At 40.4% G+C, this 26,981-nt stretch overlaps 1 protein-coding gene across 12 annotated transcripts in view; it reads left to right on the forward strand.

Annotated features, from left to right (window-relative positions):
- Emsy (EMSY transcriptional repressor, BRCA2 interacting) overlaps nt 1-26,981 on the forward strand; it is a 114,403-nt gene that overhangs the window by 8,006 nt on the left and 79,416 nt on the right. For 11 of the 12 annotated variants that reach the window (XM_004863204.4, XM_087211967.1, XM_004863207.4 and 8 more), the window contains exons 2-4: nt 17,419-18,550; nt 20,296-20,404; nt 26,880-26,979. In XM_004863204.4, the coding sequence (XP_004863261.1) occupies nt 20,335-20,404; nt 26,880-26,979 (170 nt within the window). In that variant the 5' untranslated portion in view covers nt 17,419-18,550; nt 20,296-20,334. The other variant, XM_021243327.2, reaches the window with a different exon arrangement.

Below are 26,981 nucleotides of genomic sequence, written 5' to 3' on the forward strand. Positions count from 1 at the left end.
TATATTGCATGCCTCTTACATGCTAGGCATCATTCTAAGTGCTGAGAACATAGCACTTAACATAATGCAGTAAGCTTCCTGCTTCTCTCCAGCTTACATTCTAGCAATTCCATTCAGCTAGAGAACAAGTGCCAGAGCTAAGGAAATGAATATAAGGTATAGGTCAGGGGTCCTAGCACCTGTCCCCTAGCCTAATATTATTATTATCAATAAAATCCCTACTTTGCAGTTATCTATAAAATACATTCTAATACTGTTACCCTTCTCAGTATTACAGGATGTAGAAACTTGCAAATTACATATATATTTTACAAATCTTCTTGTTAGGTAAAAGGTGTTGGCAGGAGACTGAAAGGTGTAGAAAGGAAGAAGCTCTTGTTTTGTTCCCCATTTTAGTAGTGCCTCCAGCAGGGGCAGCAGAGCTCCTGGGCTCTTCTAGAGCCACTGTTCCCTCTCAGCAAAAGCAACCCCAGCAGACAAGTACCTACTGGGGCGTGGCTTCACCCAGAGTGGCAGCACCTTCCTGATCTCCCTTTTTCTCTTCTCACCTTTCTGGGTCCTTTCTTCCTTAGGCTACTCTGGTGTGCCTAACATCTTTGTAAACATTTTGCTGTTTTAAATCTCTTTGTGCTCAAAATAATCTAGAGAGCACTGTCAATAGAATGTTCTAATGCAGAAATGCTCTAATCATGCCAACCAATACAGTATCTTCTGGCCAGTGAGCTCTTGAAATATGACTAAGGGATTGAAAATTTCAATTTTCATTCAATAATTAAATGTAAATAGCCACATGTGGTTAGTAGCTACCATATTGGACAGCTCAGATCTATAATGATTTATTCTCCAGACACTCACTGACAGAGAACTTGATATAGAAAGCAGTTGTGGGAAACTGACCCTCAAAGCTGGGAATGTCAGATTGTAATATGACATGAGTGGGCTTAAATTCAGTGATGACCTTAATGCCAGTGGAAAATGGGATACCATGTCAAGGAAGAACCCCACCCTCTTGGAAGACAGCAAGGAGTAACAGGACTCTAACCTAGCTTGACACAACTTCATAGATGCCCCAGGTACACACCAAAGCTCTATGTATCAGAGAAAGACAGTTTACTACTCAGCACAGTAAACAGCACAGCCCACAGATTGGTAGAGCTGGTTTCCTTGTCCCTAAGTTCCAGAGAGCAATGCAATGGTCCTGATGCAGCCATATATGCAATAAGGTGGTGCTATTGCTAAGGAACCCTAGCCCAAGGACTTAGAATCTTTAATAGCAAGCACTCAACCAGCCAATCTCCTTCCCCTGGGAGTGAATAGTTGCTTGGCACAGTGGTCATACCATGGCTTAACTGACCTACCTAATTGCCTTTATGACTAATTTCAGAAATGATCAGAGCTGGGGATTTAGCTCAGTGGCACTATGCCTGCCCTGCAAGTGTAAGGTCCTGAGTTTGATCCCCAGTACCTAAATAAATAAGTAAATAAATAGATAGATCAAGGCAGAGAATGGTTAATCATTGCAGTTTGGCAGACTCAAGAAGGATGTAGAGACAATTGGAGCCTCTGATGGGTTGCATCTCCCAACTACTAATAGTCCATGAGATGCAATAGTAAAAGACTTAATTAAACTATCACCTGTGACTACTTGAGACAAAATGCCTATTGAAGGCAAGTCTTTGGGAGACCAAATGGTTTCTGGAAGGGACTGTAAGATGGAAATTGTGACTAAAAGGATTTCTAAATGGATTGGCTTTATCTGATTGCACTAAAATTCTCATCAAAAGAAAATTATAAGCTCAGGGTTCTAAAAATCATAGTTCTAGGCATGTTCAGAGAACCATAGAGCTTTTGGTATGGCTCTAAAATAATTTTTAAAAACTAAGATAGCTATAGGACTAATATAGTTGAAATCAGACCCAAACTTTCATCTGGTGGGCACAGAACTATGTTAACACAAATCACAGATGCCTCAGATTTATGTGTGTGTGGTTTTTTTTTTTTTGGTACCGGGGATCAAACTTGGGACCTTGCGCTTGCGAGGCAGGCGCTGGAACCACTGAGCTAAATCCCTGGCCCATGCCTCAGATTTATTACATGGAAGTTAGGGCACTGAATGGGAAAGAATGGAATACTGAAATTTGGAAAGAGCACATTTGATTCAACCCAGAAAAATACAAGCATCTGGAATACTTAAGTCCTCTTAAAAATAAAAACTAAACATCTCTTTTCTAACTAATTTCTTGGGAAAGCATGAGATAATGGTTATTTTTAAAAATTAGTCCTTGAATAGGAGAGAGAAAAAGAGAGACAGAGAGTGAGAGAGAGAGAGAGAAAAGTAAGACAATAGGGAAGGGTGGACAGGGTGAAGGGAGCACCGGGAACGGGGAAAAAATAAGAACCAAGATACATCATGTACAGGTACAAGCACCCAATGATAAATGTAAACATATTGCATATCTAAAAATGTACCAATGAAAGAATTTAAGCCAAAAAAAAAAAAAAAAGTAAGTCAAAGTTCATGGTACATTAAGGTAACTCCATTCTTTTTTTTTGGTACTGGAGATTGAACTCGGAACCCTGCAGTTGTGAGGCAGGCAGTGAAACCACTGAGCTAAATCCCTGGCCAAGGTAATTCCTATTGGGAGCAATGCTACATAATTCTAGGGAAAAATCATTTGATTAGGCCTAGTTCTTCCACCTACAGGCCAGCTATGGCATTCCAAGACGTAATTCCATTTTGGCCTCGGGTCACAACGGAGATCTCAATGATACCGTGATGCTGTAATGCTCCAGGCTGCGGGAGACACCCTGGGAGGAACCAAATCTTCATCTGTGTAGTTCCTGGGAGGAGCCAAATCTTCATCTACATAGTTCCTCCTGCTCTTAGATTTCCACCGCCCCCCAGTCTTTTGTTACACCTTGTTTATCCCAATGTGAAGTACTGAAATCTACATATTCATTTGTTACATTTGTTTCTCCTGATGTACTGAATAAAAGGTGCTGCAAGCGAGGGGTTCTTGTCTTTGCTGCCCAGAGCAGCACTGATCAGACCCAAAGCTCAGCTTCTTCTCAGTCTCATTTTCCTACCTTTCCTGTAATTCGCCATGTGCTGCCGTGGCTCCCAGGAGACTAGGACTTACTGCACAGGTTCTGGTAACATCCCCTTCCCCTGTTCCCTACAAACTCCATTCTAAGACTATGCAGGATTCATATTTGAAGGTAGGATGTAAAAATTCAGAACCCTTTCAAAAATGAATCTAGGTGTCCTATCTCCTCCAAATCACTTTGGTGCTATGTCCCACCCTGCTGGTTATTATACAGAAGCAGGAGATGGAAACACAAAACCCCCAGTAATAAATTTATCAACTTGGGATGTATTCACAGCCTCTTGCCAAGTCTGATTCTGATCCTCCTCTTGGGAGCTTACATATCCCTTTCACATTTGTTCCGCACTTTTATTGTTTGTTCCCTGAAATGCTCTGCTTGCTGGCATAGTCTCCTCAGGAAGCAAGTCATCATGCTATTTTGTTGTGGTTGGGATTCCAGGAGGAAGAGGGAGGGAGGATGAATGATTCTGTTTTGCTATTTGGGGCTCCAGACAACACCCATAGTAACTTCAGTGCAGAGCTCTCTTTCACTGATGACTTCAGTGCAGTGGTAGGTAACACTTCATCACTCTTTACTCATCTGAGGCTAAAACAATAAAGAAGCTGGGGATAGGGGTAAACTTGCTGTCAACTCGTGGTCTCAAAATCTGGTGGTGAAAGCTGGGTGTGGTGGGGTGCATCTGCAATCCTAGCACTTGGGAGGTTGAGGCAGGAGGATCACCGTGAGTTTGAGGCCAGCCTGGACTACATAGTGAGTTCAAAGCCAGCCTGAACTACATAGCAAGACTCCATTTCAAAACAAAACTAAACTAAACCCCACAAAAAACTAGTAGTGAAAACAGAGGAGGTCAGTGGAGTGGTAGAAATAAGTGCAAGGTGCTTTAGTATTGCTTGCACTGTGGGTAGGAGCTGGAAAGGGAAATGCTTTCCTGAACTTTATCCTGAAGCCTAGGGAAGGGTTATCCAAGCCAGGATGGAACTGAGATTAGAATTGATCCTGACATAGAAGTAGCATAGGAAAAGGATGGAGGGGGAGAGACAGTGTTGTCATTCAGGAAGAGCAGTTTATTCCAAGTGACTGGAGGCTTGTGTCTGAGAGACACGAAAAAAAGTGACAGAAGACATGGCTGCCTCCCATTATACACATCTGGGAAATTATATGCAAAGAGAAGTATCGCTTTGCCTGAAGTCACAATGCTAATAAGTGGTAGAACTGAGAGGGAACCAGGATCTGACGCAGCCATATCCTCAGTGCTGCAAAGGAAAAAAGAAGACCAAAGATATTTCCTGCCCATCAGGTTCCCATCCAAAATCTCAAAGGTCAAGAAATGAGATCTACTACCTTTAGTGGTTGTTGAGGTTATTAGTCTTGGGCCATCAAATCCCTCAGAAAGGAAGATGGGATTGCCTTTAGCACCCTCTAGGAATGCGGGCACCATGACAGTGAACCACCTCACAGAGATCATTGTCTCACTGGGCCTCCTGACAAAAAAGAGAGAACTACTGGGCACAGACAACTGTTCCTACAAAATTAGGGTCTATAAAATTGTAATGCAGAATCACAATTATAGAACATTATGTATGAACCCTTTCTAGTGCTCATTGTTTTAAGTTTTCCAGGCTGGGACCAACTTTAGAAACCTTTGTTGGAGACTTGTGGCCCAAGTACCCTGGTAATAATTATATACAACTATAATAAGTAGCTAGTATTTACTAAGCACCAGAGACTTTATATATGTCATCTCATTTAATTTTATGAACATCCAAAAGATCAGACAACATTATTTCCATTTTATAGATGAGGAAACTGGAGCCTTAGGAGATTTATGATTGGAATAAATTTATACAAGTAGTAAGAGCTAATAAAATAGCTAGCAAATACTTAATGTTTACCATGTGCCAGACTCCAGATTATGACAGATACAGTTGGGTGCCTTCTGAACAGGCATCCTACCTCTTTTCTACTAGTAGAATCTTAATTTTGTTCAGCTATTCATCTCTTAGGAAAAGGGACTCTATCTCCAGTATGATTGGCCAACCAATCATGGTTATCTTATTCCCCTTTGTTAGTCATTGGATTAAAGAGAAGCTTACTACCTAGCTATGGCCAAAGTAAGGAATTTCTGGGAGAGATTTTCTAATTCATAGATACAAAAGATATATGACCTCTTTTGCTGTTGTATATTGTAGGTTCTGGATGTGATATTTGGAACTACTGCAACCACCTTATGGTCATGAGGGAATCCAGCCTTGGAAAGTCTACACACTGAGGTTAATAGAGTATAAAGATGAGGGTCCTTGATAAATTACCAGTTCTGAAACTTCCCCACTTCTAGACTTCTCATATGTGAGATAATAAAATGTACTTGTTGTTTTACATTCTTGTTAGTTACTTGGGGCAAAGACATCCTGAAGATGGGCTGTTTTCCAAAAAGTGATATATATTTTATCTTCAAAAAAAGATGCACATATATTTTCTTATTTGTCACCAAAAATCAATGAGGAAGGGTGTTGTAGTTTCTGACTTACATATTAGAAAATGAAAGCTCATAGAAGTTGAGTAATTCATCCCGTTACAGAGATTGGAAATGGCAGACTAGCACTTGAACCTAATTCTGCTTAACTCCAGAGTTTCTAACCAAATTATACTATGTGACAGTGAAAACTGAACTCATTTGGCTGGCTCCAAAGACTGTATTCTTCTTCTACATTTCACTGCTTCCTAATTCCTGGGATAAAATTCCCAGAAACTTGAATCTATGATGTATGATACAGCCAAGAAAGAGGAGGGACAGCCATAGGATGCAGGGCAGAATGGTTGCAAGTGACACATGAATTGACTTGGCTTCAATTCTCCATTACCAGCAGACTGGGCTTTTCTTGCTCTTGGAGTTTAAGAACATCTGTTGAAAGGGATAAGCTAGACTCCAGTGAGAATGACTGGACTAGCTCTGCTGCGTCTGTGTGTGAAATTCCTCTCTTGCTCCAGGTATTTAGTTCCACCTGAATGGGCCTAACAACCATGTTTCCAACTGTCCTAGAGGGAAATGACTTGGCACCATCCCCTGGCAGAGATGTTAAGAAGAAATTCCTATCATCAAATGTGGGATGGACAAAATGGAACCATTAGAACCGTTCCTTTGCTGAAGAGTCTAGGATTACTTGAGAGGTACCAGGACATCTTTTTCTAAATCTGCCCCTCTCAAAAAAATGCAAAAAGGAGGAGCCTAATCAGTTCAAATAAATATTTCTGAGCATCTTGCATTCACCAGGTCCTGTCTAGAACATAGTGATATGGATAGATACAATCTGACTCCTGTTGTCTAAATTCAGTCTAAGCATGTGACTATATAACTCAAATAAGTAGCTTATATCCAGGATTTAACAAGGAAAATACAATATATGGCAGGTACCTCAAGATAAAAGAGTAACATATGACTAAAGCCATTAGGGATACTGAGAGGTAACATTGGGGTGAGATTTATAGAATGAGTAGGTTTTGGACAACAGGGAATTGGCAAAGAGGAAGGACAACAAGCAAGGCAAGAGCTCTACATCTGCAAAGAATACTAAGTGTTGTTCTGGTTGGAACATTTGTTATCGGTAATAGGAGATAAGCCTATACAAAGCATTTTGAGGTCATCTTGGGAAAGGTAAAACAAGCCAGGGAAGATAACTTGGTTTGAATTTGATAGAAAATGAGGAGCCACTGAAGGATTTTGATCAGAAATATGACAATGTAGCATTATGCTTTAGTGTATGTTAATTCTGAGGGTATAAGCAGAATCAGTGTGGGAAAAGATGGGCAGCAGGGAGATGAATTTGAAAACTTAGTAGATTTCTTCTGACCTGATAGTGAAAGCACTGTTTGTAAGACTAGCAGGTCCCAAGCATCTGACTTACTGCAGAAAGGCAGCTGCTATGGCCTGGGAGGAAACTCACACTTCACTCTGAGGGGTCATGACCAGCTGGGGACTCAAACATGTCATAGTATACTTAGCAGAGGTGCTGACAGAACTGGAGGACTGGGATCAGTTACACAGGGAGAGGAGGGAGGACTGCCAAACCTGAGCTTCAGAGAATCATCACTGAAGACAGGAAGCCCCCAAGGATCCCAAAGCAGCCTTCTCTCACCAGCTTCTTTGAGCTTTAAAGTATGAGTTCAAGGCCCTGGGAGGGTAGAAGGCTTAGATATGCAAAGTGTAACACAGGCCAACAATGTGAGGATGTGTGTGGGCGGGGGCAGGAAGCAGTGGCCTAAAAGATCCAGTAACCTTCTTACCAAGAAGCTGGGCAGTCCTCAGGCCCCTGATTATAGACAGCAACTCAATCCTTTGGACCTAGATCCAGGGGTGGGGTGTTGCCCTGCATTCCCTCTATGCTGTTACTAGCTGCAGACAACTCTAGTCATTAATTGCCTTTGGTCCCTGGACAAGCCGTCTTCTATGTTCTTTCAATTTATTTGTACTTGATTCATCACCTATTTGAGGCTCTGAGAGTCAATGCTGGCTTCTCTGCAACAGGCTCTGGCCAGACATGTACATGTCTCCTACACCTTCTTTAAGACTACCACACCCGGCACATTCCTTCTTGATGGTCTGTGAAAATTGCAAGATTTTATGAAAATGCAATGGCCCTGTAAAGTCATCACTCTTTTTTTTCTATGGTTCTTGAGATTGAACCCAGAATGTTCACATACAGCTCTATCCTCTGTCTCCTTTAAAATTTTTTTTTGAGACAGGATCTCACTAAGTCGCTAAATTGCCCAGGCTGTGCTCAACATTGTGATCTTCCTGGCTCAGCCACCCAGAGTGCTGAGATTAGAGGCATGCCTGGCTAGTCATCATTCTTTATACACCAAACCTTGCAGATAACATAAATAAGTGATAGGAAGTGGGTTTAAGAGAAAGGTGCTGTCTCCCAAGGATGCCCTTTGTGTTTATGGTATCACAAGAAAGTGCTGTTGTTTCATTAAAGGGCAGAAATGGGAATTTATTCATGGTCACACAGATAGAGAAGAACAGAACCAGGATCAGAACCCAGGCTTGTCAGACTTAGAAGTCCAGTCTCTGCACTATAGAAAGTTGGAAAAAGACAGAAATGACTTCATGAGGAAATTTATGTGTGCTCAACTTGGGTTAGCTGCAATTTTCTGGTTCTAAGTTAAAGTTTGCTAAAAGCAGTAAGTGCTTGAGATCTGGGAAGAAAAAGTGAATCTGTAGCCATTGCTTTCTGATGATCATGGGCGTTTACAAGAGCAATTAACAAGGTGCCAGGAGGTCCCAGCTTGTCTTCACACTCTTCTCATCCAGGTTTTCCCAAGTTCTGACCTTGCTGGTCAATAGGACCTTCAAACTCATCATTAGATATTTGGCTATGGATTCAGAGAGTTCTGTAGACATCTCCATCCGTTCTTCCTGTGCAGCACTTTTACAGCAGGTGGGTGTGCTTGGCTTCTTTTGGGATTAACTAGCTGGTGACTGCATTGATCCCTGCCTTCCTCTGTCTTCAGACAGCTATTCTCACAATCATAAAATTTGAATTTTTATAATAGATTGTTTATCCCTTAGGGCATAGCAGTTCTGCTTCCTTAGTTGAACACTGATTGAAGCACTGTGTTTTCCCCAATGAAGAAAATAATTGAGTGGACAGAATTGAGTGCCTAAAGTTAGAAGTCTAGCTTCACCAATGTATTCTAATTTTTTTTCTCCCAGTATGAGGAATTGAACTCAGGACCTTGCACTTGCCAGGCAGGTGTGCCAACACTGAGCTACATCCCTAGCTCTTCACCAATATATTCTAACTCCAGTGCCCTGCACTTAGTACTGTATTTCAGAAAAATTTGTTGAATTTGAAATTTTAAATTGTTTCCAGTTCTTCATTGCTTCAGATATCACTAAATAGAATAACTTCTGAGAAAGATATTTTTTTCTTCTGTTTCTTTTCCTAAGATCAATTAAAGAGTTAAAGAGTTTAGATAGAGTCCTTTATGACTTGCTTATGATCTGAAATTTTGAGCCAGGACAGTTTTTGTCATGTTGGCTATTTGTGTTCCTTATCTCCTGGGATATGAAAGAATTTTTTTCTCTAGTTTCAATTTTTTGTCTCTCTCCCTTACCTTCTATCCGTGAGGAAAAAAAATCACTCTTGAGCATTTTCTCCAAAGAAAGTATTTCTCTAATCAGTTCAGGAAAAAAAAAAAAAAGACATACTGGGTTACCCATAAGGGAGTGTTCCTCTGGCATGGCTAGGTGGGAAGTGAGAGAAACAAAGACATCTGGAAATTGAGGTTCTGCTTACTTGGTTTGAATGGACAGCAATCAACTCTAAACCACTTAATTACAGGGGAATTTCCTCCTTGCTACTTAGACCATTCAGCACTTGTTGGAAGAAGACATATTACATGATCATTTGCTTCTTGGAAAGCAGGATTGTTATTTCAGTTACACAACCATTTATGGAATGTTTTCCTAAACTAGTCCCTATGCTAGTTGTTAGAGATATTGCTCTTGAGACAGCTTACAGGAGAGCGAAACACAAAATGTTATAGCACAAGTCAGCCTATAAGAAGTGCTAGAAAGGAGACATAAACAAGGTCCTATGGAGTGGTGGAGGAAGAAGTTGTATATGATAAAGGTGTGGTGGAGTGGGGGGAAAGAAACCAACAAGAAATGTTAAAGAATGTATAGGCAGAGGGAGCTAATACTTATTAGAAGCACTAAGCTGGGTTTTATAGACTGAGGTAAACGAGGCTAGTGTGTTTATTCACTGATAACCTATTTTGTACCAATCACTGAATGAGGTACTTTATATACTTTAATCTTTCCAAGAAACCCATTTGAAGGAAACTGAGGCACAAAGAGGTAACATGACTTGTTAAACAACTAGAAAGTGGTAGGATTGGGAATCAAATCCAGATCTTTCTGACTTCTGAGAACATTTCCTGCTCCCTTTTGTGCTTAGAGAATTATTTTTACAACATTGTGAGATGGACTATACAAAATAAGGATTTTGACAGACTTTTAAAAGCAAGGAAGTGGAAGAAGGGATGGGGCAAAGGTATTCTAGGTAGAGGAAGAATGGGAAGGGTACAGCCACAGGGTAGGGCACAAAGGTGAGAGACCTGTTTGGGGAACCTTAGGCAGGGTGGTGTGACTGTGGGAAAACATTGCCACAGGCCCATACCACTGCCTTCTAGTATTCAACACACTATTCATTAATTCGACACTACTGGGGATTCAGAGCTCAAAAGCTCCAGTCTTTGCTCTCAAGATATCTCTAATCTAATTATAATCTGAAGAGATAACTGTTCTCACCACTGATTGATTGCCTTGTATACTTCAATGCAGGATGTGTGTGAATGTGTGTGTATGCATGCATTCATGTGCACATACTCATACAGAATTATTTGGATCATTTCCTTCCTGCAATCATTTCTCAACATATATACTCCCTGAGCTCTCCATAAGTGTATATTCCTTTATTACCTCTGCCTTTAGCAAGACTTGGATTTGAAATGCTGGCCTTGAAGTGATGTTAAAAACCTATAGCATCTCATCAAGTGTCCTTTCAACCCAAGAGAGACCTGACCTGATCTTACACTAACCCACTTAGAAAATAATGATCAACTCCAGGGTTGTGATGGAAAGATCTTAATTGGGACTGACAAGGAAAATGGACACTTTCTACCATTTCTCTGCAGACTTCAGAAGTGCTCAACACTTCTTGAGAGTAAATATGGCTCCAAGCCCTTCATTCAGCTGGCTGGAGCAGAGTTTTAAAAAAATGTGTATCATCTCTGGCATACTACAGCAGAACGTCATAAACAGCTGGAAACTCTCTGAGGTGAAGACAAGTTGGATATTATGTTTGGATATATAGCCCTGTCCCCCATAATAGCTGATTTCCATTTCTGACAGGGTTATTATTTCCATCTTTATGAAATAGCTTGGATCTCACCTTGGATAATTACTGATTATCATCACCTCCTCACCTGAGGCATCTTAACACTTGGGTGAACCTAAGAAAAATGGTTGTTTTTCTTTTTCCAAAATGAACTAGGGGAAAACTCAATGTGTTAGTCTTTATTTCTATTCTCACTTGCAATTCTCTTTGGCTTTCTAATAAGTCATTAATCAGTGTCAAATCACCATCCAGAGCACCAGGTTTTTGCCACTTGGGTTCCAACATGGATTAAACGGCAATCACTCGTATTATTAAGTCTGGTGCTCTCTCAGGAGGTACTGTGGAAATTGCAGACCTAGAAACTATTAGGCTACAGACACCATCTAAGCAGTCATCTGAAGTTTTTGTCGAAGAGTGTGCATCATAGCCCTCTGACATTTGCTAGATCTTCCAGTTTTTTTGGGTTTTTTTGAAACAGGGTCTCACTATGTAGCCCTGACAGGCCTGGAACTCACAGTAATCCTCCTGCCTCAGCCTCCTTAGTGCTGGGACTACCATGCTCAGCCTTCTTCCAGTTGTTCTGATAAGTATTCCTAGTTAAGGACTAAGAGTCTAACATCCCTCAATTTTCCTTTTGAGGTCACTATTGTATATGTCCTTTTATGTCTCCATGCCTTTGCTTCTCCTATTCCTCTGCTTTGAGGTCCCTGACATCCTCCCCTCACTTCTCTGCCTAGTAAAAACCTGATCATATGAGGCACTTGTGGTATAAAGCCCTTTGTGATGGTCTCAAACAGTAGCCATTTTTTTTTAATGGAAAAGGAAGAATGATTCAGAAAGCAGAACTTAGAAAGTCCTGAAGGTACAGTTAAGAGATGCAGAGAATCATGTCTACACCATAAGATAGAGCCCTAATCAAAGAAACAGCATCAGAATTGTTATGGCCCAGTGAGACTGTTGTGCCTCTTTTGAACAAGCTCTACAGAGCTCTTCTATGCCTGTCTCACGTTTGCATGTTGGAAGAGATAATTTGTGTCTTTAGTTCCTTACTCTTCAAATTGAGAGAGCCCACCAGAAGAACCTCACATATACCTGGGTCTAATTCAACTGATCAAATCCAAGACCTGAGTCCCAAACCTGTTGGCATAATGGAAGAGCCTCGGGAAAGGGGTGTCTTGATGAAGGAATGCTTTGCTTGTGGGAGGGATTTGAACTGTTGTTGACTGTGGTAGTTGATATTTTTTCAAAATAGTTGCAATAATTTCTGGTCCCATATGGTCTTTTAAAATTCTACCAAATTTATCAAGAGACTGAATCTGTTTCCCTTTTCCTTGAATTTAGGTAGGCTTTCTGATCAAGAGTATGCTGGAAATAATGCTACACTACTTCCAGAGTTTCATCATAAAAATGATAATTTTTTCTTGTTTTTCTCTCTGGTCACTTGCCTTAGAGTCTAGCCATCTGCTGTAAGAACCCTACATCACACGGAGATCCATATAACAATTTGCAACTGACAAAGCATCAGATTCCAGGCAACAGCCAATATTAACTGCTGATCATATGAATAAATAAACCCTTTGATGATGCCAGACCTCACTTAACCTTTAGACTTTATTGGATGATGTCAAAGAGTAGAGATAAATTACTCCCACTAAACCCAAGGCCAATTGGAGACCTGTGAGCAAAATAAATAATTTAAGCCATGGCAATAGTTTGTTTTGCAACTATGGATAGCCAGAATTCCTAGTATGTGTGTTCTTGAAAAGTGTCTTCTGGAGATATTTGACTTTGGACAAACTATTTTTTTTTCTATAGGCATTGGTTCCCTCATCTTAAAATGAAGCAGTAATTACTGTATCATGGGAACATTGTAAAGTTTAAATGAGATGATGGATATAAGGTGTTCTTTTTATGAATCTTCAATAAATGCTATTTAATATTATTTCAACTTACTCCCATCAAGTTGTAGTTTCTTTTTTCTTCTTTGGTACCAGGGATGGAACTTGGGACCTTGTGCTTGTGAGGCAGGCAGTGGAACCACTGAGCTAAATCCCCAGCCCTGTTGTAGTTTTTTGCTTTGTACAAATTCCCCTTCAAATGATGTTATATACATTTATGTACATATCTATAAAGTTTGATTCTCTCTAACATTATAGCTTTTATACTGCTCTCTTATCACTTGCTCTGGAGCAAGCCAGGTTATCACATCCTGATGATGCTTAGCCCTATAGGGAGGTGCACTCAGTGAGAAGCTGACACCATTTGCCTTACTAACTTGCTAACCATGAGAGTGAGCTATCTTGGAAACTGATCCTCCAGCCCATCAGGTTTCAGATGTCTGCAAACTCTTCAGAGTCCTTTAGCAAAAATTAATAAGCTAAGCCATTTTAAATTTCAACAGAAAGTGTAAAAACTGTATGAAACTTTAAATAAACTCACGTTGTTTTAAGCCACTAAAGTTTGGGATAACTTATTTTGTACTAATAGCTAACTAATGCTTGTATCAACATGGGAAGGGATGTAAGAGAGAAAATATCCAAGCATGAGGACTGTTTTAGGGTTGATGTGGAAGGACAGAGATGGTTGAATGGAAAAGTATGTGCTAAGACTGAGTTGGAAATAAATGACTGTGGGGTCCAGGGTAGAACAAGAAGAAAATAAATTCAATGAAGAGGAACGGACTTGGAAAATTGGGAACCTATAAGCCTATAGATGTTATTATTATTATTATTATTATTTTTTGGTACTGGGGATCGAACTCGGGTCCTTGTGCTTGCACAACAGGCAGTGAAACCACTGAGCTAAATCCCCGGCCCAGTTTTTGTTTTTTTTCTTTTTTTGGTACCGGGGATCGAACTCGGATCCTTCCGCTTGCGCAGCGCGCGGCAAAACCAGAGCTAAATCCCCGGCCCCGCCCATAGATGTTATTAAAGTAGAAGAGCAGGTTTGGGGAAGGGAAAGGAGTTAGACATATGGAATAAGAGAAAATTTTGTTTCAAATCTGGGATGCCTTGGCTACTGATTTCAGTAGACCACGTCAGGAGAATAAAGCGCAGAAATGGGTGGTTGAACAGCAGCAGTGAAAAAGGTTTTTACATTGGTGAGTGCAAGGGCAGAGCAATGGGGCAAATTAAACTCATGACAGCAGACTATTAAAAATCTCCCTAGGGCTGGGGATTTAGATCAGTGGTTCTGCCACTTGCCTCGAAAGTGCAAGGACCAGAGTTTGATCCCCGGTACCAAAAAAAAAGAAAAAAAAAAATCTTCTTCCTAAGAGTGACAAAATGGAGTTTGTATGGCTTAATGTCAGAGCCTCAGTGCAGTAGTTGGTATGGTAGTTGTAGTGACATTAGCAGAATGACAATTTTTACTTCTGACTTGAGATATGAAGGGTAGAAGAGGAAAAAGAACTCTCAAGGGGACATCAAGGGAAGCAGTGAAATTTTTAAAAATGCCACACTTTAGATAAGATAAAGAGATAGCAGCAGTGCTCTAGGGAAGTTAGATTTGTAACTAGCACAGGTTTGCTTGCAAAACAGTTGGTATTTTATTCTGCTGGCAATTGGGAGCCAATGGAAAATTTAAGGGAACTGGTACGATCAGCTCTGACAACTCATTTTGACACAGTGGCCAGTATGGTGGGTTTATCAGGCAAAGGGTGAAAAGAGGTTCTTCTGGAAGAAAGAAGTTTGTACAATGGCCCATCGCAGAGGTGTTAAGGCCCTATCATTCACTGATACAATAAAGCCAGCTATTTGGTAAGCAGAAATTACAGAAATCAGTGGAAGGGGAGGAAGCTGTTGACAAAACAGTGGCTAGATCTTTCACCTTTTTTTTTTTTTTTTTTGGTTCCAGGCACTTGCTAGGCAGGTGCCAGAACCACTGAGCTAAATCCATGACCCTCTCCACCTTTTTTCTAAAGCCATTCTAGATTGTTCTAAAGTATTTCTGATACTCCTTTGTGCCTAGGTGTGTAATTAGTCATCTCCAATTTACTTTCCCTTTTTCTTTTCTAGTCTCCAAATCTACTTATCTTTTTTTAAATATCCAGTGAATATTTAAAAAATTTTATTATGGTAAAAGGCATATTATCATTAATCCCCCTCAAAATACTCCCCCTCACTTTAAATACTCTTATCCCATTGTTCTTGCCTCAGATCTTATCTTGACCTACTATTTAATATTCTACTTACATATGTTTTGGTCTGGCTAGTTCCATTTTTAATACATACATTAGGTATATCAGGGTAGTAATAAACTTCCTAAAGGTAAGAAACTAGACAGTGTGGTATAGCAGAAAAAATAGCAATCAAAAGATCCAACCGCAGTGTGGGAGACCAGATAGGATGACTGAGGCCTAACTGGCTCCCTCAGTGAGCCAAGCGTATTGACATGATGCAGGGAAAAGTAAGAACAGCTGAGATCCTGTTGTTTACCTGGACAAGTACCGTGGAAGGTGGGAGACGGACGAATCCTCTGTAACTGTAATTGCTTGTAACCATGTCTGAGTGAATAAAGCCTAAGTGTGCCAGTCACTCAAGGTTCTCTGTTGAAGGGAGATAAGAGCCCCCTGGCCCTCTACATTTTAACCTGATTCTGTGTCTCTTTATTTTTTATCCTCATCACCCTTTGGTCAGGTTTGAGCTTGTGGGCTGGTTCCTGCAACCCAGTTCTGGTATGAAATTTCCATATGATTTTGGATAAATCATTTGACTTCTTCAGATCCATAGGTTTTATTAATGTAGAAATGAATCCCTAAGGTCTTACCCATTTCAATTTGCCTATGTAATATGATAGTTTAACAGATCCTTTCATGATGATGATGAGCTCTACTTTTCCAATATAGCAACACAATGTAAGAATGGTAGATGATAGGCATGCTGAAGAAAAATAGCTACAGTGCTTAGTTAGTAGAGGAGTAACATTTAGACTGGCATTATACTCCCATATATTTTCCCAGACTAGAGGCAGTTATAACCATTCATGTCTAGTAGGATAATAAATCGTAGCTTTTCTCCTTTGGAAATTAAGTGTAGGGTGACTCTCGTTTATCTCACATTTCCTGGAGCCAAAGTGCATTCATTTGAAATCAAGGTTTTGGTACTTAGCCTGTTATCTTGGGCAAGCTGTTTTTCTCTGCCTTAGTTTCTTCATTCCTAAAATGGGGCTAATATAAGATTATTGTAGGGATTAAACCAATGTATGCAACTGCATTTGGAACAGTGAAAGCGCTGGATAGTAAGTGTTAGCTACTACTATGTGCTAAGCATAAGTCTAGTCAGGAATTTTCAAACAAATGACTACAGCAATTCAATGTTTTGAGCTCTGTGACAAGGTGTTCAATATGAGGCATAGGAGCAGAGAGGGAATAGTAGGGGCAGGATATGGTTCATGAGGGTAGTTTGAGTCTAATGCATAAGGAAGAGAATGTTGTATTAGAAACATTTGGGGTTATGAAGCAGTCAGAGGCATCATAGGGAAGGTAGTTCCTGGCTGCAAAAAAAATATGGGTTAGGAGGAAAGTACCACCATCACTTGAGAGCTTATTAGAAATACTGGATCTAAGGCCTATCCCAGACATACACAATCAGAATTTGGATTTTAACAGGATCCTCAAGTGGTTCCTACAGGACATTAGTTTGAGAACCACTGATCTATAGTATAGACTCTGAAGCCAAACTGCTTAAATTCAGATCCTGGCCTTACCATTTACTTATGTGTGACCTTAGGCAAGCTATTGAACTTCCTATGCCTCAGTTGCCTTGCTGGTAATTAGGGACTATAGTTTCTACCTCATAAAGTTGTTTTAAGGACTGAGTTATTATGTGAAATGCTTAGAACAGTACTTGGCACCTAGTAAACACAAGATTAATCATGGTAATTCATACTTCTTATGGTAGGGGTCAGTTTTTATAAGTCCTTGCCTTTTCATTTCTACTCTATTACTTGTCATTTTTGACATTCCTTGTAAAGGACACTTGGAGGTCAGAAGACTTGGGGTTATATAATCCAGCTATCAATTCCTAGCTGTATGAAAAAGGGTGAGTTACTGAACATCTGTGTTTTTCATAGTATGGGGACCTTAATTATACATGACTCACGGATAGTGCAAAGCTCAAATCAAAGAATGGATGCTATTACAAAGTCTTCTATTAAGATTTCATTTGCTATTTTATCAAGGTCTTAAGCAACTGGCTTCAAAACAGGATGCACTGGAATATCAGGAAGGAAAGGCAGGAAATTTAAATAAAATTGTTCTCTTAACCTACAGCTCCATACACGAACATTAACAATATCACTGGTTTATATGCTGGTGCCCAATTTATAAATAACTTATCTACGTTATGTACTGTAACATCTCCATAGGGTATATTATTCCTTAACAGAGAGATATTTTTCTTTTCAGGTGCTGGGGGATAAAAAACCAAGGCCTCAGGCATGCTCCAGTCCTCTTTCAAGAAGGAAACTACGTCTGGTAATAGCAGAATGTACATCAAAACCTCCTTTGGCTTGAGAATTACTAATAAAAGTACAAAATTTGGAGGGAGGACAAACAAAATTTAATGGACTCTTCAACAGTATTAACTGGCTTTGAATCTTATGGCTGCGAGCAACAATATATTGGACCCCCTTTTCTCACGTGTAAGAATGGAGCGACAAGACCTCCACAACATTGTGTGATTAAATAACAACAAAGGCTAAGGGTAAACCTACCACGTCGTTGGGCCTCAAAAAAAATCCCTTCCTCTTGGCTTTGGCAGATATAGCACTATCATTCGCACTTTACATATGAGAGAGAACCCTAAGTCAAGAACGCACAGGTTCCCTTTCTCCACTTGAAACTCCGTAACCCGAGGTCCGGTACGGGCAACTAACTCCATTGTCAATTCTCGTGGTGTGGATTCTCTTCGAGTTGTCGTTTGAGTGGCTGCAAGCCGCTGATTATGGCCGCTAGAACTCTAAGGAATCAGATCGTAAGCCTCAACTGCCCTTCAGTACGAAGCGGGGCTCCTACTTTCCCTCACCTCTCCGGAGCAAAGGTCGCCGCAAAACCCAAACTCCAACTACCGGCGCCATTTTGGCCGCTACGTGTGACGCCACTCGTAGCAGAGAGCACCGCCGATTGGTTGGGATTCGGCAGCATAGGAGAGGCGCGCGAAGCCAAGAGACTAGAGGGTATGCTGGAGAAACCAAAGGAACTACAATCCCAGCTTTCCTTGCGCATGCGACAGCAAACCTAAAGTGAAAGACGACGGGTTTGCGTTGGACTACAACTCCTAGCATCCTTATGCGATACCGGCCCTTTCCTTTCGAAAAGCGGAGGAAAAGGACAGGATGAATGGAAACCTTTCGGTGTCCGTTCTTCGAAAGGCGGGAAAGGCGAACTACACCTCCCAACTGGCAACGCGCGCCTGCGCCTGCGCTTTGGTACCTGTCGCCATCTTGCCCCTTCTGAGGCACAGCAAACAAACCCTATTCCTGGTGTCCCCTAGTCTTGGCGGAGGAGCCTTTTAGATGAGCCCCGAAAGGCCGGGCAGGTGGGTGACTCTCAGACAGGGTCCTGGGAAGAGCTGGCAGACACCCAGCGCAGAGGAGCCCCAGGCCAGGCATTTGGAGCCTAGTTTGGGGCGCCTAGCCCCATCCTTCGTTGTTTCCTAACGGTATCGTGGGGCTCCCGGAGGTGGACTGAGGGGGACTCTGGCGGGCCTGGTGCTGGGATGCCGGGGGTCCAGCTATGAGAGCCTCCCGGTGAGTCCCGGCTGTCCGACTGGCTGTCCGCGCACCTACTCTTCTCCGTTGTCTTCGGCTGGGGAGGGAACGAGGCGCAGATGCCGGCCGGGAGCCCCTGACACCGGCTGCCGGCCGGGGGGGCTTGGGTCGCGGGCTTGGCGTTGGGATCGGCGCTGAGAGGTGCGGGCGAGGAGCCTGGGCTGGTCGCTCTTGTGCTGCGGGCGAGTGCGTGTTAGGAGAGGGGGCGGGGCGGGCTTGTCTCCTTGACACTTGGGCGGGGGAAGGATTCCACGAGATCCTGGTCCCCCAAACCAGTCCCGACAGCTATTCTGTTGCGAGACAGCCCTGCGGTAGGGTCCGCTGGCCGGGATGCATCGGGATGCCGTGACGTGGTACTAGATTCGGGCGGTCGCCAGCCGCCTCCGAGATCCTGTCGGGAGGCGGGGACTGGCTTGTGGAGGGAGCGGATTTCTTTGGCTCTGCCCCTCTTCCTTCTCCCCACCTCTCTTCTTTATGTCATCTTGCCAGCTGGGGCGCGCAGTCCTGTTCGCACCGATTTGGTTCTGAACTGAGAGGACTGTGGGAAGTAGGGGGAGGGGGGTTGAATTCCGGGAGTAGAGTTGAAGTTAGCAGCCCAGCGCCTGGAACGGGATATAGCAGTTATTTCGGTTCAGTGACTCTTAGGCTAGCCAGTGAGTTCACTCATTCATTCATTTTGCTTTCTCCCGCCAACTATTCATTTATCCATTTTAACAGATATTTGCCGAGGGTCTGCTGTATGCAAAGCAGGTATTGTATAATCCCTGAGCTCTTTTTTATCCTCTAGACTAAGGCAGTTCCCAATACGAAGTAAGTTCTTGGCATTTAAACTTTTGGTAAATGGTAGTTTAATGACTACCAGGTCTAAATTCATGTTTCATTGTTAAGACTTGACGGGAGCTTTCTTTATTATTGAGTTCCATTAACCCAAGTAATGTGCTAGAAACTTTATAAGTGAGGAAGCTGACCGAAGTCAAGTCACTTTTCCAAGTTTACATAGGTAGTAACTTGTATTTATTAAGTTGCTTGCTAGTCACTATGTCTACTTTTTTTTTGGTACCGGGAATGGAACTCGGGACTCGGCGCTTGTTGAGGCAGGCGATGGAACCACTGAGCTAAATCTCTAGCCCATGCCAGTCACTATGAAAACACTTGGCATGTATTGTTCATTAATACATGTAACAAACTTGACGGTAATATCTCGGTCTTAATAGATGTGTAAAACAGTTTGAGAATGGCTAGTTTAGCCGGACTCATACTGCTATTAAGTTGAAAAGCTGCATCTAGAACTTAGAGGTGTTTCAATCTAAAGCCTGTGCTCTTTCCTCTGTTACTGGCTAGAACAGTAAGCTCTCAAATGGTGGTTTAATTCTTTGTCAGAAGTTGGAAAGTGGTGATGAAAAATGATCGTGAAGTATCTTGTTGGTTTCACTTCTTAGCCTGTGGATGGATCTCCAGGTGAGTGGCTTTTTGGAAGTACTTCGGTGAATTGGTTGTTTTTTTCTTCTGGTAGGGAGGACAAGCTCTTTGGGGCTACCAGACAGAAGCAGCAATGCCTGTTGTGTGGCCAACCCTTTTGGATCTCAGCAGGGATGAATGCAAAAGGATTCTTCGAAAATTGGGTATGATTTTAATTTTTAATATTTTTTGTCTTTGATATTTTTCCCTTTCTGTTTAGGGTATGGTTGTTTGCATGAATGTCATATATTATGCTATATTAGAAATTCTTTGGAGATATAGTTGCCATCTTCATTGTTGTTTTCCCAGTGCCTGTTGTAGTGATTTGTACATAGCAGATAGCATGAATTATCATAATACAAGTAGTAACTCATTGACAGTTATTTGGCTATTTTGAGTCCCATATGTTCAACATCTTACTTAGTCCTCACTCAAACCTAAAAGATAGGCTGGTATTTATTTATTTATTTATTTGCCTCCATTTTAAAGATGAAGTTTAGAACCTAAGGTAATGCTGACACCAAAGTCATGGAGTCAGTATTTGAATGAATGGTTTTTGGTTTCACTTTTATGAATTATATGTTATGTACTTCTGAATTCTAAGTTAATACAAGCCGTACCTAGCACCGGCGAATTAGCTCAGTGGTGCTGCGCCTGCCTAGCAAGCATAAGGTATCTGTTCAGTCTCTGGTACCAAAAAAACCCCAAAACAAGGTATAACTATGTCCCCAAATTATATTTTATTATTAGTAATAAAATACATTTTTTGCTTATAATTTACCACTTAGTGCTTCTTTTTCTTTAAGCAGCTTTTCTTCACTAGCATTTTAGGATGAGAATTAAGCCCTAATGCAAAAAAGCATCTGTTGTACGTAATGAACCAACTTCTGTCCTGCATCTGAGTGGTATTAGTTATGTGCCATTCCAAGGAAAATTGAGAGAGTTTCTCAAATCATTTTCCATGTTGTTTGGTTGAAATGAAGATCTTTGGTAGAGAAATGCAATCTTAGACTATGAGGACCTTTTCTTATTTACCACTGTAGCCTCAGGTTAGCAAAATAGATGAAATAAATACAAAAATAATTAGAAAATGAACAGTAAATGTTTTAGCAGTGAATACGAACGAATTATTTGGATAAAAGGGCTATCATGATGCCTGGCTTCTGACTGTAGTATTTAAAGCAGCTGCAAAAGAACGCTTCAAAGGAAATCTTTGTTGGTAATTCCTATATGTAGATCAGATAGAATCAGGGCTACTCTGTCCTGCAAATAATTTTTGCCCTTTTTTAGTTACCCACAGTCCACTATAAGGATTTCAAAGCACTTCTTAGCATTGTTTACTTATTTTTGCAGTATCGGGGATAGAACCTAGGGATACTCTACTCTTGAGCTATATCCCCAGTCCTTTTTTCATTTTTTATTTTGAGACAAGGTCTTACTAAGTTGCACAGGCTCGGCTTAAACTTGGGATCCTCCTAAGTAGCTGGGATTACAGGCATATATATCTCACTGGACCTGGCTTTAGCACTTGTTTTAGCAAGTTGAGGAGAGTTGTTTTGGTGGGAGGTGTCTATCAGTCATCTGGTTTTTTTTTTTTTTAAACCTTATATATAGACTTTAAATGCTAATTTAAAAATAGTTTTATAGACACTTGTGCAGTTAATATAACTTGCTGTCAATTGTAAAATTGGACTCATTTATTTTATAGCTGAATGAACTAATTGCAGAGGAACATCACAAAGACAATAGATTGGATTGGGGTTTCTGGGTTTTAGGGGCTTTGAATCAAGAGATTATGTTTAAAAATAAAAATGATAACCTTTAAGTCCAAATTTATCTCTAGTTTTTCCCATAAGTGGCCTGAGGTGATGTATGAAAATGGTTTGGTATTCGCTTAACCCAGAAAACCCCACAAAATTATGCAAATCAAGAGACTAATATCTTTGTGCTCATTTAAAGAAAAAATACTCCAGAAGCTCCCACGGCTCTACATATCTGAAAAGCCAACAAATATCAGAAAGTTATCACTTTGTAGAAGCCATATGTACCATTTTGTTAACAATGGTAGTTAGTAGGTATGCCCAGGCAAAACAATGGGGCTGGACACAGGGTTCTTGGCCCCAAAGGAATACTGAATTATTTTTATACATGCTTTAAAATGCAGAGCGATGCAAAACTTTTGAGTTTAGATATACATTCTCTCATTGAGCACATCAAGTTGATCAAGCCACCCAAGATGTGCTCTGGTACTCAAAGAACTTGGAGTGAGAGTAACCCGTATGTGAGCTTCCCCCTGCTACCTGGGGATGATACTTCCTGAAAAGGAGCAAACTGTTCCTAAACCAGAAGAGAATGCTGCACTGAAAAAAAGGTGTCACAGATGAATAAAAACTTGGGGCATGGCAATAAAATTCACCATGAAATAAATGCAAATAAAAATGAAAACTAAATAATAATAAATTTATCTCTGATTTTAATAAGAGCTGTGTGAGTAATGTTGCTGGAGAGCTGCTTCTATACAAAAGAAAACAGCCATCCTACATGGTAATGTCATTGTCAATGACACTTTGAGACCTCGATAGTAATTTTCCCAAAGACTTCCTTCCCACCTGTTGGCTCATTATCATAACAATGAACTTGGAATTGCCTTCAAATACTAGCTCCAGGCCCTAAGTTTAGAGAAGATAATGTATTTAAGAATTAGCTTTGTTATTTAAAAAATAATTATAAATCATCTTAATGTAAAATGCTAAACAACTTTTACTTAATTGTAAAGAAATTGGGATAGAGAATTTCTTTATGATATACTGAATATACCACTGATAGGGAAATGCCTTTTAACTTCATGTCCAAATCTCCCACCCCTCCACCCCCATTGAACCCAAGGCCTTGGTCCTGAGCTGCATCCTTACTTAGCTCTTTTTGAGACTGGGACTTGCTGTCACTAAGTTGCCCAGGCTGGGCTTGAAATTGAGATCTTTCTGCCTCAGCCTCTCAGAGTGCAGAGATTACAGGCAGTCTTCCTTTTCCTTTTTACTGGGACAAAATACCTGACACTGAAACTTAAAAGGAGGAGAGGTTTATTTTGTCTCCTGTTTTAGAAGTTTCAGTTCTTGTGTGATCCACAGCTTGGTGGAAGGGTCTGAGTTGTGGAAAGCTGCTCACCTCATGTGGCCAGAAAGCAGAGAGACAAGGGAGGAACAGAGGAGGGAGATAACACCCTTTCAGGTCATTCCCTCAGTGACTTGCCTTTTCTGACTGGGTCCCACTTCCTAACATCACATTTAGCTCTGTTGCTCCCATGATTCAATCACCTTTCAAAAGCCCTATGAGCACATGAGGCTTTTGGGGGATATCTAGATATAAACCAAAACATAGGCCTTGATCAGTTTTTATGACACTCTCAACTATTTAACCTTAGCCAATGTGGGGTTTATGTACTATAGTAAATTGAATGGCTGATTTGTTTAAATGGAATGAGTTGAGGGTTTTATAAAAATGGTTTGACAAAACTTTTATTTCCTTCCTTCCTTCCTTCCTTCCTTTCAGTACTGGGGATTGAACACAGGTCCTTCACACTAAGTTATACCCCATGCCTTTTTTACTTTTTGAGACAGGGTCTCCGTGAGTTGCTTAGGCTGGGCTCAAAGTTGCATTCCTCCTGCCTCAGTCTCCTGGAGTGCTGGGATTACAGGTGTGTGGCACCATGCCCAGCTAAATCTTTTGTTTTCTGAGGTGTTCATGTGTGTTTTCTTAGTTTTACTTATATGTTACTGGAGTTAGCACTACAATGGAATGGCACCAAACATGATACCAGAAATTCAACCAAGTTTAAGATATATTAAGAAGGTGGGCATGGTGGCACATACTTATAATCCCAGCACTTGGGAGACTGGGCAACTAAGCAGGCTCTGTCTCAAAATTAAAAAAAAAATGTAGAGCTGGGATGTAGTTCAGTGGTAGAGTGCCCCTTGGTTTGATCCTCAGTTTGAGGATACCCATAAAAATGGTTGACTTGTGTTTCTACAAGTATTTCTGTGATACTTTGTAGTAGTACTGTAGTAGTAGTGGTAGTAGTAATAGTATTCTATGAGTAGTTTGATTTGTGTTAGTAACTATACAGACATTTTGCTTCCCTTAGTGTAAAATTCTCAGATGTAGTCACTATTACTGAAAGTTTCTGTAATCATATGGAACACTGTCCGTCCTTTTACTCTTTTAATTCCTTTTCCACATTTGTATTCCTCCCGCTGCCTACCTGGAGCACAGGTTTTTTTTTTTCTGATTAAAGCTTATGTTTCCAGACTAGATGATATGTTTCTCCTCTGTTCATTTACCGCTGTATGTAAGCTTTATCATACTTTTCTGATGACTTATTACACAGCTGTATTCTACATTTAACTCCATGAGGGGATGACTTAATACACTATCTAGTATGTATGTAATAGGTCTCAGTATTGATTTGTTGAATAAAATATTCTATAAATAAACATTTAGAGTATAGTTAATTCTTACTTCATTATTCCTAGAACCTATTTCTATTCTGGGTCTGATAAAAGCTGAAATAATATTTCCTGAAACTAAGATTTTCCATCATGTCTCCTAGAATTATTTCCTTTACTATCCAGAGCAGCAGAGCTTGTCTTTCAGGAGAAATTCCATGAAATGTCCACCTACTATCCAGTACAGGTTGAGCATGTAGGATGTACCACTTTGGGTAATTCACTTGGACCAGACATTTCTATTTAATATAGTCAGCCCATTCTTCTGTATAAAGCTTCCTTTTGACAGAATTGTGAATAATATGAACTGAATGAGACCACTAGTCTATTACTAGTATATACCTGGTCTGCAGGCATGCACCTGTTCATTTGGCTTATATTTATTGTGTTTTATGTCAGGCATTGGCAAGTGGCAAATACTTGTAGCATCTTGAGTGTGAAGATAACAATAGTCTGGATATTTATTCCCCACCATTCTATTTTGTTGATACATACCTGTTTCATAGTATTAATGGTTCAAGCATCTGTTTTATCATTTCTTTCTATCCCATGGGTTGTTTTTTTTTTTTGGTACCGGGCATCGAACTCGGGACCTTGTGCTTGCAAGGCAGGTGCTGGAACCAGTGATCTAAATCCCTGGCCCTATGGGTTGTTGGTATTGTCTGAGATCTCTCTTGTGTCTCTGTTCAATTGGTAGTTTAACTGAGATTATTGGGCCCCTCTTCATATGGCCTTTCATTCTGGCCTGTTTTGGAGCTTGGTATCCAAGGGAGCAAGGCCCTAAGTTCAAGTTCTTAGCAAGCATCTGTTTGCATGCATTTGCCAATATTCCTTTGGCTAAAAGCAGATCACATGCTAGGCCTACAGTCTGTGGGAGAGAAGTACACAAGCTACTATGGGTTGGCATGTATGTTTCACTGGGGGCTGTTGAAGATTTAGTTTTATATTTTAACTAATACCAGGGACTGACAGATTCATTTTGTAATTGCTGTGTCTATGGAAAGAGTGAAATAAAGCTGTCTGGTATTAAGATTCACTGTGTTATTGTATGTATTATGTATTATGTATGTATTATGCTTTAAGAACATTTCATGTTTTTTAATTAGTCATTTTGATGATAGTTTTGTAGATACAGAGAACCTTAGATCTGGAAGGTACCTACAATGTTCTTTTTAGATAAGGAAACATCTATACAAAAAGAAAGGACTTGTCTAAGATCACACAACTAGTAAGTAGCAGTGATGGAGCCAGAATTTTTTTTGTAGCCTTTGCAAATAGACATTTTATTTTATTTATTTTTTTAAAAAGATTTTTCTTTTAAAGCTGAGGCAGGAGGATTGGCATGATTTCAAGGCTAGCCTGAAGTACATAGTGAGATCCTGTTTCAAACCCTCCCCCAAAAGAAGAAAAAAAAGAAAAGATTTTTCTTTTAATTTTTATTAGTACATGTTTGCTTAATTCCTTTTTTGTCTCCTTTCCCTCTCTGCCCTCCCCCCTCTATCCCCCATCCCTCCCTCTCTTAATTCTCTTCCTATTTGCAAGAGATCTAGCTCCTTATTTCCTATTATGTATCTTTTTAAAGTTACTTATACTTTAGGTTTCTCTTAGAAACTATGTTGCACAGTGCTCTCAGTATTCTTACCTACCCAGAAGAGAGGTGGAATATAATTTGAATTTTTAGGCAGGCCTAAGGAATTATTTTGAAGATTGATCAATGAAGGTACTTTTCAGTAATACTAAAAAACTTCTCATATCAGTCTTATTATATCACTTGGGGGCCTATTTCCTGTTCTAAATCTGCTGTTTTTCTACCTAAACATATCACATATATGAGAACTGTAAAGCAATAGAGAACAAAATGATACAAATGTAAAAGCCACATTTTAATCTTTTGTTTAGATAAAATTTTTGAAAGGACTTAAAAAAAACCCTTGCATTTGACTGATTTTAAGTTTCTAGTCCTGAAGTTTAATTATGCATAGCCATAGTATTAAATTTTTTTTTTTTTTGGTACCAGGGATCGAACTCAGGACCTTTTGCTTGTGAGGCAGGCGGCGGAACCACTGAGCTAAATCCCTGGCCCCATAGTATTAAAATATTGAAGGCCTATCTTGATAAATTAATTTTTTTCTTCTAGAATTGGAGGCATATGCTGGAGTTATCACTGCTCTTCGGGCACAAGGGGATCTCACCAAGGAAAAGAAAGATCTTCTTGGAGAACTCTCAAAAGTTCTTAGGT

This window comes from Heterocephalus glaber, unplaced genomic scaffold (assembly GCF_053883595.1).
Source record: "Heterocephalus glaber isolate CG9 unplaced genomic scaffold, H.glaber_assembly_v1.0 deba00001428, whole genome shotgun sequence".
In the NCBI taxonomy this organism is placed as follows: Eukaryota; Metazoa; Chordata; class Mammalia; order Rodentia; family Bathyergidae; genus Heterocephalus; species Heterocephalus glaber.